This window comes from Gallus gallus, chromosome 14 (assembly GCF_016699485.2).
Source record: "Gallus gallus isolate bGalGal1 chromosome 14, bGalGal1.mat.broiler.GRCg7b, whole genome shotgun sequence".
NCBI classification, from domain to species: Eukaryota; Metazoa; Chordata; class Aves; order Galliformes; family Phasianidae; genus Gallus; species Gallus gallus.
In genome coordinates this window covers 11,439,885-11,453,791 of record NC_052545.1, presented here as the reverse complement: position 1 = coordinate 11,453,791, position 13,907 = coordinate 11,439,885, and the positions used below count along the sequence as shown (strand labels likewise).

The following is a 13,907-nucleotide window of genomic DNA, read 5'->3' as shown; positions in this document are numbered from 1 at the left end:
AACCCAGTCTTTTCATGTATGGCGTCCGCAAGTATTGTGTATGAATGGAAGAGGTTTACTCTTCAGAAGGATATATCTGCTGTCAGCTGTGTATGAAAGAAAGTTTGGTATTTGTTTGTGATATGGAGGAACCTGAAGCTATTCATTTGTTGTTAGAATATTTTGTGAGACTAGGTATATAATAATCTTTCATTTTCATTTTAAGACTTCTGAAATTTTTAGAACATGTATTTATTAAAGGGTTCTATATCACAGAATCACAGAATTACATGGGTTGGAAGGGACCTCTGGAGATCATCTAGTCCAACCCTCCAATAAAGCAGACTCCCTAGAATGGGATGCACAGGCAGGTTTTGAATATCTGTAGAGGAGGAGACTCCGCATTCTCTCTGAACAACCTGTTTCACTGCTATGCCACCCTCAGATTTTTTTCTCATGTTCATATGGAACTTACTATCTTTCAGTTTGTGTCCGTTGCCCCCTTGTTCTCTCATTGGGCACTGCTGAAAAGAGCCTGGCCCCTTTCTTGAACCAAGGAGCCCAGAACTGGACACAGTGCTCCAGATATGGCCTCACTAGGGTGCTGTGCAGAAGGAGGATCACCTTCCTTGACCTGCTGGCCATGATCTTTTTGACGCAACTCAGGTTATCATTGGCCTTCTTCACAACAAGGGCACATGCTGCCCGCTTATGGCCAACCTGTTGTCCACCAGGACACTGAGGTCCTTCTCTGCAGAGCTCTGTTCCAGCAGGTCAGCCCCTAACCTGTACTGATATGTGCTGTTATTCTTCCTCTGGTGTAGGACTGTACACTTGCCCTTGTTGAATTTCCTAAGTTTCCTCTCTCTCCAGCTTTTTAGCCTGTCCAGGTCTTGCCAAGTGGCAGCACAGCCTTCTGGTGTATCAGCCAGTTCACAGTCCACCTCACTGTCCTCTCACTGATCCAACACTCCCTAAGCTTACCTATGAGGCTGTTGTGGGAGACGGTGTCAGAAGCCTTGCTAAAATCAAGGTAGGCAACATCCACTGTTCTGTCCTCATGACATAGACATGCTCTTGGACACGACATCATACAAGGCTACCAGATTCATCAAGCATAATTTCCCTTTGGTGAATTGATGTTGATTACCCATGTGTTTCTATTCCTGAATATAAAACCTTTCTAGTCATCATTTGGTTTGGGAGTTTTTGCTTTTTATCTTAGATTTGCTTTTTGAACATTTTGTGTTTTAATAAAAGTAATGAGTTAAACTAATCTAATGATCGGGCAAAAAAAAGTGGCCATAAGCTATGAATATATTCAGGATTATATAATCATTGTTATATGATATTTTTAGAGATTTGACACTGTGGTTCTTATAGCTGATTTGAGATCTCTAATTGACCTATTGAGTTTATTTATCAGAAGGAGATTAGGAAATTAATTATTTTCCTAAAGTCTAGTAGAAACTTAGTTCAGAACCTAATACGCTCCTAAATTTGTAGAAGTGTGTATGTACAAACATTAATGTGTGTGAGCATTCAAGAGTTGATCAGCTCTTCCTATATTCTTATCATAGATCTACTTGACCAGCTTAAAACATCTATGTCTAGAACAGATCTGAAGGTCTGTTTTTAGATATCTTCCTTCCATCCCAAATTACCTTATGATCCTGTGTTAGCAACTGAGTGGACCTGACAAGCAAAAGGTTATTTCAGTAATTCAGAACTGAAAGTAAAGCACAATAGTGATGAAATGGAAAATGCTTCTACAGTTTGGGGAGATAGGGGAAAAAAGTTATGGGAAAGTGATCCAAATCTATACCAGAAAGTTCTATCCAATTCTGTTTAGGTAATGAATAATGGCTGTTCTTATTTTCTACAAGTTTATAGCACTACAGAGGAGCCAAGGGCATTGTGTCCATTAAGATAACGGAAGACAAAGATAGATGAGGGATCTGAGATTCTTATGGGGAATTATCTTTAAAAAGGCATGCAGGATATATATGTTTAATTCTCCAAGTATTTCTGTCTGTGAAGCATAAAGACAGAGAAATCTTGGGGGGCTGAGGGTTCTTTTTAATTATTTTAGAAATTTAACACATTTTATCAATATTTTAATAGGGCTGGTAACATGGATGGAAAAAAAGTAATAGCATTACAACTTTGGTGTTTCATTTTGGTATTTTTAAAAGGAATCATCCCTTTTTATCCTACTCAGAAATTTCCCTTTTAGTTTCCTGCATGAAGGAGAACTACAAGAATAAATTTGACTTGAGTTAGTATCAAATGTTTCATTTGATCTTTCAACATTACAGACAGTAGACTATTTTTCTTTGAAGGAAGAGATTTTAAAGTTTTATTTTTTTGGAGGTAACAGCATTGATGTTTTCTTCTCCATGTCTGCAGTGAGTAAGACATGAATCTACGGGCTTTAATTGCACAGAGAGAAAAAATAGGTATTAGGAAGACTTGCTGTTAGTAAGAGTACTTAATATTTAATTAGTTGGACTAGGAAGATTATGGGATTTCTGTCACTGGAAGCTTTTAGAAAAGTTTCAGAAAGCAAGTGTCAGAAAAATGAAGCTATGTGCTTTTACATGTAAAGACATGACATAGAATTAATTTATAAACAACAACAAAAAAATCTTATCCCTGTATGTTCCTTCTACTGAAGTAGAAAGTCTCAAAAACTGAAGTTACTTCCCACTTAGCAGACCTATTTCTAGTATGTATTTTTCATGAAGATAAGTTTACCAAAGCTCTGATGCAGTGGTCTGCTTATTATGCATCAGTGAGGGAGGGCATTGATTCAGTATTATAAACATTTTTTCCCCCAAAAAAGAGAATTCTCAAAATACTGGCCTGCCACAACGTTCTGGTACGATCTTGGATCTTCTCTTGGGCCTAATTTTTCTTTGAGGTACAGTGCAATAGGAGACATGCATATGACAAGGTTTCCCACCTTGTGGGCCAAGGGAAGGTAGTGGATGTTTTGGGGAGATTTTAACAAAGCTTTTGATACACAGAATGTCCAGCATACAGCTTTACAAGCATGTCAACAACTGGCAAAAATGGTGAAGGGTCTGGAGAGCAAGGTGGGTGAGGAGCAGATGAGGTCTCTGGGTTTGTTCAGCCCAGAGCAGAGCAGGCTGCGGAGAGGCCTCATGGCGGCTACAGTTCCTCACAGGGAGCGGAGGGGCAGTGCTGAGCTTTGCTCCCTGGGGACAACAACCTGAGGGAATGGCATGGAGCTGTCAGGGGAGGGTTGGGGAGTGCTTATGGAAAGGTTCTGCACCGGAGGGTGCTCTGGGGACCTCATTGCAGCTCTCCGGTAGTTATATAAACAGGAGGGAGACCAAGTCTCCCTTTTACACAAGCTTTTGTGCTTTTACACAAGCAGACAGTGACAGGACAAGGAGGAATGGTTTTATACTAAAAGAAAGGAAATTTAGGTTAGATATTGGGAGGACATTTTGAACTCAGAGGGTGTTGAGGCTCTGGCACAGAGGAGCCTCCATCCTTGGAGGGGTTGAAGGTTATCTCAATGGGAGCCTGGGCAGCCTGAGCTGGTGGCTATCTACCAGATCCATGGCAGGAGGTTGGACATAGATGATTTTTAAGTTCCCTTACAGCCCAAGCTGTTCTATCATTCTGTGATCTTTGTGAGTCCCTTACAAATCAGAATATTATGTGTTTCTATGTTTACGCTGCTGGCCAGCCAACTTGGCTACAGCTGTTCTCTGGTTTGGAACTTCAGACACCATTCCAACACCAGGCCTATTGCTTCCTCACAGGAAAGCAGAGGGACAGGTACTGATCTCTGCTCTCTGGTGACAGCAGCAGGGCCCGAGAGAACATTCATAGGGACCACTGAATGCCACCACTTGTTCCCAATAGCCAAGAATACCACCCCCCATTCCTGGCAGCACCCACGGACCCGGATCTCTGAGTAGAACTGAGGCATACTCTGTCCTCCAATAGCTGTGTGGTTTTCCATGTTTTTTATTAACAAAGATGGTTGCAGCCCTGCTAATGGTGCCGCGGGGGCGGCCTCTTGCAGGGCTGCGAAGTGCCCCGGGCGCTGCGGGCCCTCCTCTTCCTGGGGCGGTGGGACCCCCGGGCTGAGCGGTCCCTGCCCCGCTTGGCAGCGGTGGGGCTGCGGCCCTGGGCAGAAGGTCCCGGTGCTGCCTCCTGCTCCGGCTCCCGCTGGGGCTCCTCTGCCTCCCCGGGGACGGGCGTACGGGTGGGATGGGTGGCCGAGTCCCCAGGAGCTGTGTGGGACGTGGCGGGGAGCTCCTCTTCTCTGTGCCCCGCAGGGCTGCCCGGTGGAGTGGGGCGCGGCGGGGTGGCGATGTCCCACAGGGAGGCTGTGTCGTGGCTCTCTGCCTCGTACTCGGATGGCAGCGTGATGACACAGGGCAGAGAGCCATCTGCCCGCACTGAAAAGTTGATGGTGCTCATGAGCCTCCTGCAGAGCGGGCAGGTGAATTTTCTCAGGGTCCATTGAAGGATGCAACGAAGGCAGAAGTGGTGCTCACAGGGCACCACAAAGGTGTCAGGTGTTGCATCGCGGCAGATGGCACAGAACGCCTCCTGCATGGCCCCGTTCTGGGCTGGGGAGCTGGAGCTGGAAATCGGCTCCCCTTGCTGCAGTCCTGCAGTGATGTCTGAATGCTGCAAGAAGGAGAGGCCGCAGTCAGTGTGTGTGTCCAGGGGCAGGCAGCAGTTGTGCCCCGGTCCCTCAGCAGGAAGGCCTCCCCACCCCACTCCCTGCTGGCCCCTGGTCAGGCTGCGGATGCGGCCATAGCAGGTCCCTGAGCCCCATGGCCTCCCCAGGGAAGTGTCCCCCCACCTCTCACCTCCGCTGCCTCGAGCGTGCTTCTTGGGACCCGGCTGCCTGATCCAAGCAGGGCCGGGGAAATACAGGTAATGTTGTGGGGGTGGGCACTGAGAACAGCTCCCAGAGCCCCACAGCACAAACCAAGATCGCTTCGCTGGGTCTCTAGACCTCGCCAACGTGCTCAGCCAGACACCAGGAACAAGCTCAACTGGGCCAGGCTCTGCTGTGCCTGAGGGTGAGCAGTAGAGGTCTGTGAGGTCACAGTCCATTGCCTGGTGATGTCATGTACCGTGACTTTGTGGTATCAAAAACTCTTGCTTGGTGTTGTTCTGGGGAAGCCTGTTCAGCCCAAGAAGGCTAGAGAGGGGCACTTTATCATGAGCAAAGTGATAGGACAAAGAGAATTGGTTTAGGTTGGGTATTTGGAAGAAATTCTTTCCTCTGGGGGTGGCGAGGCACTGGCACAGGCTGCCCAGGGGAGCTGTGGTGCCCAACCCCTGGCAGTGCTTAAGGCCGGGCTGGGTGGGGCATGGAGTAGCCTGGCCCATTGGGAGGTGTCCCTGCCCATGGCAGGGTGGCTGTAGCTAGATGAGCTCTAAGGTTCTTTCCAGACTGCTTTGTGAATCTACATTTAAGGAGTAGGAATATGTAAAAATCATATAGAGTAAATCTAGTTACAATTATTCCAGGTTCATTCTTGTGTTGCATATGTTCTTCACTTTCAATAAACGTCTCTCTATATTCCTTTCAGGACTTCAATGTTCAGTGTTTTGAAGCTTATTGGAAAGAGAATTCACTGCTGAGAAAAGCATTCCAGTGTGTATCTCTGATGCTAGTGTTGCATTGAGTTCCTTTAGGCTCCAGAAATACACGATTTCTGTTGGGTCTCTTTGTCTCTTTCCGTGTCTAATCTGCTGGGCTCTTGAATGGGCCTTTCTCACTTCTGTTTATTTTTCTACTGGAATCTCATACAATTAGAACAGTTCCACTGCAAAATGAATATTCATAATTTTATAGGATATACATCATAATGCTCCTCAATTGGAGTAAATGGAAAATCTCTTTGAATCTGTCCGTATATTGGCAGTTCCTGATGCATGCATGCAGTAGGCATGGATCACATGCCAGTAAGAAATATTTTATTGGTTTCATTTTGATCTTTTTTATTGTCTTCTTTTTACGACATGTTTTACTTGATGGGGCTGGGAATAGAATAAATTCTTAGTTTGCTTTTAATAGATGGAAAATCTCAATGATCCAAGTAATTTATTTGGATTTCTTTTGTTTATGCTTCTGACAGTCAGCTGTTGTTTCCATCTACTAGGGTTGTTCACTGCTTAGTCCAAATCCAACTACCCCTTTTTTTTTTTTTTTTTTTTTTTGTCTTTGGGAACTGCTGATACTCTAGCTAGTTATATGTGATTCACCTGTTTGTGTCTCTGCAGTGAGCTTGGTCATGTTACTGCTTTTCATCTTGTAAATGTTTTAGAGCTTCTTTCAGTAGCTAGTTAATTGTGTATCCTGAGAGGGCTTCAGTTCAACATCTTATCTTCATATTGTACTGTGTGAGCCACTGGAAGTTTGGAGACCTGCAGAAAGAGCATTTTACTTGGAAAAAACACAGTGTATTTCCCTGTCACTTTGGTTGTAAATTGCTGGATGTTCATCCTAGTGTACAAATGACTTCTAAATGACTGGCTCAAGTCCAGCGGATCGAGGATTCACCATCCAAGAACACTGCCCACTGGTTGTGTCAGAAGCTTCGGTATGTCAGACAAAGGACAATGTGGGCAGCTGCTAAAGCACGGGGTCTGCCCATACAGCTGTCTGATATCGTCCAGGCATGCCAAGACTGCGATGCTTGCTCCAAGATGAGACCAAGAATTTGCCTGAAACAACAGCTCATCTTGCTAGAGGACAGTCCTCTTCAGCAGTGGCAGGTCTACTGCATTGGGCCCTTCCCTTGGTCTGAGGGGACGAGATATTTCCTGACCTGCATCATCACCACAAGTAGGCTAATGCAGGCCTATCCAGCACCAGGAGCGAACCAGGCATATACCAACAAGGCCCTCACCAAGTTGTTAGCTGCCTACAGGACACCTTCAGGTCATCAAGGGCGAGCTCATTTCCCTGGCACAGTGGTACAATGCTGGGCAGAAGAAAACAACCTTGAATGGTGATTCCACCTGCCATATAATCCAATGGGGGCAGGTCTTATTGAATGCTGTAAGAGTATTCTTAAGGCTGCCCTGAAGACAGACTCTCAGTCCCTGTGGGAGTGGACAGAGAGACTCCACGAAACCCTGCAGGGCCTGAATGAGAGGCCTAGAGATAGCAGACCCAGGTGTCCTGAAGATTCTACAGACAACATCGGCCTCCCCATTTAGGGTCCAAATTACAGGCATTGATAATTGGCTAAGACCCCAAATTGGCAATAAAAATAATCTTCTGCTCCCTGCCCCTGAGAACCTAGAACCAGGTACCCCTAAAACAGATTGGCCTTGGAAGGTACAAGTAGGACCAAAGTGGTGTGGCCTACTTGCACCTTGGGGGAGATTATTGGAGGTTGGGGGATCGGTAGTCCCCCTGGTAATAGGTACATGGCCTGCAGACATTGTGGTCAACACACCAGTTTTCATCACTAAGGGGACCTTAATTATGTCCCTATGGCAAATCAGGACCCCCTTTTAGGTACCTGATATAGTTATGCAGCCTCAGATATCAGGCCAAAGGATATGGTACAGGCAGCCAGGACATGCCCCAGTACAAGCCATAGTGTTGACCCAGGACAGGAACACAGCCTGTATCTTGCCACTGAGGGGAGCCTACACCTTCTTGAACCTCTGAAACATCTGTACTACTCCTCATGAGTCTCTTTGAGTCCACAGGATTGCCAGGAGGAGTAAAGTGGCATCAAGATGCTCCAGTGTCACTATAAGATCAGCATGACACCCAGTAGTGGACTATATGGGACTGATGGGATACAAGCCAAACCTTCCCTGGCCCAAGCAACTATGTGACTCCAAGAGAACCACTGAGTACTGGCCCACAGAGGAACATGAACTTCAACCAAGAACCAATCATCAGTCATCTCCTGTTTTGTCAGTCTACATTTTGACTGGCAAATTGTACAAGTGTTGCAGTATACTGGATCACAGTAATGGAAGGGACTTACTTTAAACTGCGCAGTCACTGGTTCACTCTGTGAAGGGATGGAGTGTAGTGGAAATGCCAAGTCAGGGCTTGAAACAATGATTAAGCACCTGGTAGGAAGGCAGGGCCAACTCAGGGGCGTTCATTGCATGCACCTGAGTGATTGGAAGGGGTTGAGCCAGGATCCACCCCTTCCCAGACCTAATTTAAGGGTTGTAGTGGGTGTAAGGATATCTCTCTGGAGATTCCTGTGTATCTAAGGTTTTCTGAAGGTAGGCAGCTTCTTTTCTTTGTTTCTGTGGCTGTTGCGTTTGAGCACGTCTTCACTTGTTGCAGCCTTGGACCTCACTCTTCTGCTGTCATTGTTGTGCTTTCCAACGTGTTGCAGTTGGAATCTCTGGGCCTCTCTTGACTTTGCTGTATAATGGAGCGCAGCCTTGAATAATGCAGTACTTGAGTTTGAAGGCAGGTAGTAGTAGACTAAGGAATTGGGTTTTGATGGTGTAATGCATGTAGTAGTCTCGGGTGTGTTTAGGTTTGTAAAGATGTTTTCCTGGTCTTACTAATTTCTTTTTCTCTTGGCTAGCAATGAATATTTACTTTTACTATAATGGCATTTTTAACCTTTCATAAGAAACGTTTTAGTGACTATGGGTCATCTTAAGTTCATTTCCTAACAAGAAAAACTTAACATTTCCCAAGAGATGAAACTCGGTTGCATTTTGCAATTATCTTCTTGATGATATTATACCATGTTGCATGCGTGTGTTGTCTATGAAACGAGGTTTGTTTTACTTTGCGACAAGGAAACACACAGTGTTTTTTTTTCTTTGATTGGAAATTGCTGGAAGTTCATCCTAGTACAGGAATGACTTTTCAATAACTTTGACGTGTATTATAATGACTTACAGTTTGTGTGGAAAATATACTAGAAATGCTAATAATTTTGGGTTAGATCACTTAGATATGACATAGAAAATGATTTTCGCTAAAGCCCATTGACCTAGTATTAAGTTAGTACTTACACCTTCAGACAATTGTGGTGTAAACACTACAACTAGAACAGTGTTTCAGTGCTAATCAGTACTTCTTTCTGAATCTGAAAGCCTGTTGTGGCTTCTAATATTAAGCCTCACAGTCTATGTGCAGGATTCTTTTTCTTTATGGCACTTAGATTATTATTTGCTCAAACAGCTGAGGGGAGAGAGAGACAAGTAAAGCTCAAAGCACGAAACATGCCAAAATCCAACATTTCTTTGTACAGAGCTGGACATGCAGCAAGTAAAAGAAACCTTTATTATTGTGAAATGTTATTTACAAGCTGACTCTTGTTACCAAATTAATGGACATTTTGTTACACACGGAGAAAATTGTCTTTCTGGGCCCCAGGTATGTTTTAATCAGTTTTCTTTCCTTACAGTCAGTACTGCTGCCAAGCTGTGAACTCTACTATTGCTGTGATTTTATTTGACTGGATGTGATTTGATTTACAATCTACTGACTGTACTTTAAGAAAGCATAAGCCTCAGAAAACAGGATGATCCTAGACTTTAAAGTCTGCCTGTCAGTATTACCCATATTCAAGGGCAGTACTGATTTTTCAAGCTATGTGGAGGTGCTTACTGGCTATTGCAGTGTGAGGGTGAACTGTTGGTATGTGTGAGACCCCAGCTATGATTTTCATTACTGTACCGATTCTATTCCTGATTGTCTTTTAGCACTCCTGGATAAATGCTCCTTGGGGACCTAGAGGTTGAGGAAAGCTTCTGCCTCAGTAAACCTGAAGTAATTCTACTTAGGAGATAAACAGTCAATGTAATACATCACAATCTTTGCGCTCATATTTGTGGTTATTTATTATTTAAACTTATGGATGTTTTCCTTTTCTTCAACTTGAACGCACAGCAGTTCCTGCACTGCACTGATGTACCCACTTGGAATATGCTGCAGTGTTTGTGTTTCAAAAGCCTTCACTGAAAAACTGCTACTAAGTCGTAGTTGGGGGAAAAAAAGAATTGAAAGCAGAAGGAGAGCAACTGAGGCTGATATTGCACAGCCTACAGTCTCTGCGATTGCAGGTCGTAATACCACATGATCTGTTCAGAAACATTTTTGGTTGTTTTCTTTCTTTTTCTTTTTCTTTTTTTTTTTTTTTTTTGGCACGTTTATGTTCCCGTTGGTAAGTTTCTTCATTGAAATGTCCAGAAGTGCTGGAGAAGAGAGGTGGTGATGAAACAAATGAAAGGAAAAATGCAAATGCTTTCAGTATTGTTGACCCGCTCTGTGCTGCTGGATCCTTGCCTCAAGCACTGTCTGTGGTTTTGGGCATCGCAATATAAGACAAATAAAACTACTGGTTAGTGCTCAACGGAGCGCTGTGAAGGGTCAGGAAGGTGAAGAATTATAGGTCCCCGGGTTTGCTCAGCCCAGGGCAGAGCAGGCTGAGGAGAGGCCTCGTGGCGGCTGTGGCTCCTCCAAGGGAGCAGAGGGCAGTGCTGAGTTTCGCTCTCTGGTGACAGGGGCAGGGCCTGAGGGAACGTTGTTTGAGACCACAGAATGCCAGCCCTTGTGCCCCGTCTCCAGGAGCACTACTCGCCATTCCTGGCAGCACTCACAGGCCTTGATCTCTGAGAAGAACTGAGGCGTAGTCCTCAGTAGGATAGCTGTGTGGTTTTCCATGTTTTTTATTAACAAAGATGGATGCGGCCCTGCTAATTGTGCCGCGGGGGCGGCCTCTTGCAGGGCTGCGAAGTGCCCCGGGCGCTGCGGGCCCTCCTCTTCCTGGGGCGGCGGGACCCCCGGGCTGAGCGGTCCCTGCCCCGCTTGGTAGCAGTGGGGCTGCGGCCCTGGGCAGAAGGTCCCGCTGTTGCCTCCTGCTGGGGCTCCTCCGCCTCCCTGGGGACGGGCGTACGGGTGGGATGGGCGGCCGCGTCCCCGGGAGCTGTGTGGGACGTGGCGGGGAGCTCCTCTTCTCTGTGCCCCGCAGGGCTGCCCGGTGGAGTGGGGCGCGGCGGGGTGGCGATGTCCCACAGGGAGGCTGTGTCGTGGCTCTCTGCCTCGTACTCGGATGGCAGCGTGATGACACAGGGCAGAGAGCCATCTGCCCGCACTGAAAAGTTGATGGTGCTCATGAGCCTCCTGCAGAGCGGGCAGGTGAATTTTCTCAGGGTCCACTGAAGGATGCAACGAAGGCAGAAGTGGTGCTCGCAGGGCACCACAAAGGTGTCAGGTGTTGCATCGCGGCAGATGGCACAGAACGCCTCCTGCATGGCCCCGTTCTGGGCTGGGGAGCTGGAGCTGGAAATCGGCTCCCCTTGCTGCAGTCCTGCAGTGATCTCTGAATGCTGCAAGAAGGAGAGGCCGCAGTCAGTGTGTGTGTCCAGGGGCAGGCAGCAGTTGTGCCCCGGTCCCTCAGCAGGAAGGCCTCCCCACCCCGCTCCCTGCTGGCCCCTGGTCAGGCTGCAGATGCGGCCATAGCAGGTCCCTGAGCCCCATGGCCTCCCCAGGGAAGTGTCCCCCCACCTCTCACCTCCGCTGCCTCGAGCGCGCTTCTTGGGACCCGGCTGCCTGATCCAAGCAGGGCCGGGGAAATACAGGTAATGTTGTGGGGGTGGGCACTGAGAACAGCTCCCAGAGCCCCACAGCACAAACCAGGATTGCTTCGCTGGGTCTCTAGACCTCGCCAACGTGCTCAGCCAGACACCAGGAACAAGCTCAACTGGGCCAGGCTCTGCTGTGCCTGAGGGTGAGCAGTAGAGGTCTGTGAGGTCACAGTCCATTGCCTGGTGATGTCATGCACCATGACTTTGTGGCATCAAGACTGTTGTGGTCACCTTGGGGATAGCTGTTGAACCCAGCAGCACTCCAGCCAGCACCAGCCTTTGCATGTCCACAGGGTACTGCAGTGTTGATGTTGGTGTTTCTCAGCAGTCACGCAGAGGGCCTGGTCCTCTGATGCCCTGCCAGGTGCCTTTGTACTTCACTTCTTCCTGACAGCTTCTCCTGAAATAAATAAGTTGCCTCTATTTACATTTGTCTGTGTGATGTCCTTGTTCATGTTTTTTGGGAGGATCTGCCTTGGTGTTAGGAAAAGGTTGTGGGTTTTTTTTTTCTTTTTTTTTTTTTTTTTTTACCTCAGAAGGTGGTCAGGCATGGGGCAGGCTTCCCAGGGTGGTGATCACATCCATGACCTGCTGGAATTCAAGGAGTAGTTGGACAATGCTCTCGTACATACGGATTGGATTTTGGATGGTCCTCTGTGAAATCAGGAATTGGACTCAGTGATCCTTGGAGGTTCCCTTGAACTCATGATGTTCTGTCATCTACTCTCAGATGATCCCAATTTCTATTTCAAGTTTTTCTTCTTAGAAGATTGTGATTTATTACAAAAAATGTATGTGTTTAGGAGAAATTTTTTTTTGTCTACATTTATGGAAACAATGCTCTGGTGAAGTGGTAAGACAGGTATAATACACCTTCAGTTGGTTACATTTAGGGAATGGGTTTTATGTAAACTTTATAATGTCTGTATTACACACAAGGTCTTCACTTAATTTCATACTGTTGTGATTAGTAAAATACAGATGTGAAATCTAACAAGCTAACAAAATACTAAAACAAGCTATTTTGAATATATTTTCTTCTACAAAGTGATTTTTTTTTAATTTTTTGGTGACAACTGTACAGACTTTCTCGTCTTCTGTGAATGACTTAACATGAAGGTTTATGAATGACAACTAAATTACGCAAACATATTAGAGCAAAAGAATGACTTTTACTATTTAAGAAATGTTAGAGTGCCTTGGGGCCAGAGAGGCTCTGTTGTGCTATTTCATATGTTGTAGTGTGTACTTTCGTTATAGGAATCAACAATCCCTGCCTGAGAGTCTCTGAATGAGGAAGCAATAGCCATAAAAAGAACATGTTCCTTAGCAGTCGGTGTTCACAGTTGATCCTTGTCTGGGGAGTTCTTGTTTGCAAACTGGAAGTGAACTTTCTTGGTTTAGTATAGGTGTCGTGAGAGCGATAAGCATGGTGCACATCCTCTTTGCTCTATGTTTTTTAAGCTTTTAGAGCTAGTGGCCAGTTTGCCATGGGATAGAAGATACTGTGAGAGAAATCTGGAACCAAATCTTTGAGGACTATGTTCTACCAACTGCTGTCGAAGATTAATATCACATCGTTCTTAATGTCAGAGAGGAGACAGAAGCAAACCGAGTCCCAGTGTGCTCCAGATTCTTTCATGCTATGACACAAGCACCTGTTGTGGCTAAATATAGTTTTTCTAATTTGTTTTTACCACTCATTGGTAATCAGGCAGACAATAAGTAAAACACGCTGTTCTGCTTAGAAATGACATCATTTTGAATCGAGCCATGCTACTATTAATTAAGCTCAAAGAAAACTAGATTTAGAGTGGGCTATGTCAAATTGAAAATCAATATGGGAACGCTGCATAGTACTCTGTAATATCTGTATTAAAGAAGTAGTTGCCAAGATACTGATTACTTGCAGACATTTCATACTTCAACAGGTTTATGGAGAATTTAATATTTTCATATGCTTCAGTGTAAAGCCATCTGTCGCGGTGACAGAACAAAGTGTTGAGAACAAGAACAAACGTATGTTTGTGGAAGTACTCCATGAAACGTTAACAAGAGAGACGCGAGATACACTGCAGTATCTTACAACAAATGGGAGAGGGAATGGGAAAACGTGGTGATCATATTCAATATTTACCATTATGATTTCCTTTTCTAATTTCTCATTGTGTTGAAGTGTTAAAAAATAAGTCTGTCAGTGCAGATGGTGAGAGAGACAGGAAGCCTGACTGAAACACCTCTACCTATTGTAGTATTTTTCATTTCTGCTTTCTTTTCTTGTAGTTTTAAGCTTGAATGTGGCAAAGGAAGGAAGTGTATTTGTTATTCCT

General features: G+C 45.4%; 2 protein-coding genes across 18 annotated transcripts in view; one reads left to right on the top strand and one right to left on the bottom strand.

The window, feature by feature from the left end:
• RBFOX1 (RNA binding fox-1 homolog 1) overlaps window positions 1-13,907 on the top strand; it is a 748,795-nt gene that overhangs the window by 164,190 nt on the left and 570,698 nt on the right. The gene's annotated exons all lie outside the window — the stretch shown is intronic.
• LOC112533448 (RING finger protein 151-like) lies at window positions 9,151-11,734 on the bottom strand. The gene is made up of 2 exons (XM_040647602.1): window positions 11,505-11,734; window positions 9,151-11,319 (listed from the first exon to the last, which is right to left on the bottom strand). Exon 2 carries the CDS (start codon window positions 11,242-11,244, stop codon window positions 10,687-10,689), a length of 558 nt encoding a protein of 185 aa, XP_040503536.1. The 5' UTR covers window positions 11,245-11,319; window positions 11,505-11,734; the 3' UTR covers window positions 9,151-10,686.

Bases quoted from the DNA above. Each gene is read 5' to 3' on its own strand.
- LOC112533448 (XM_040647602.1), bottom strand. From the start codon at position 11,244: ATGCAGGAGGCGTTCTGTGCCATCTGCCGCGATGCAACACCTGACACC.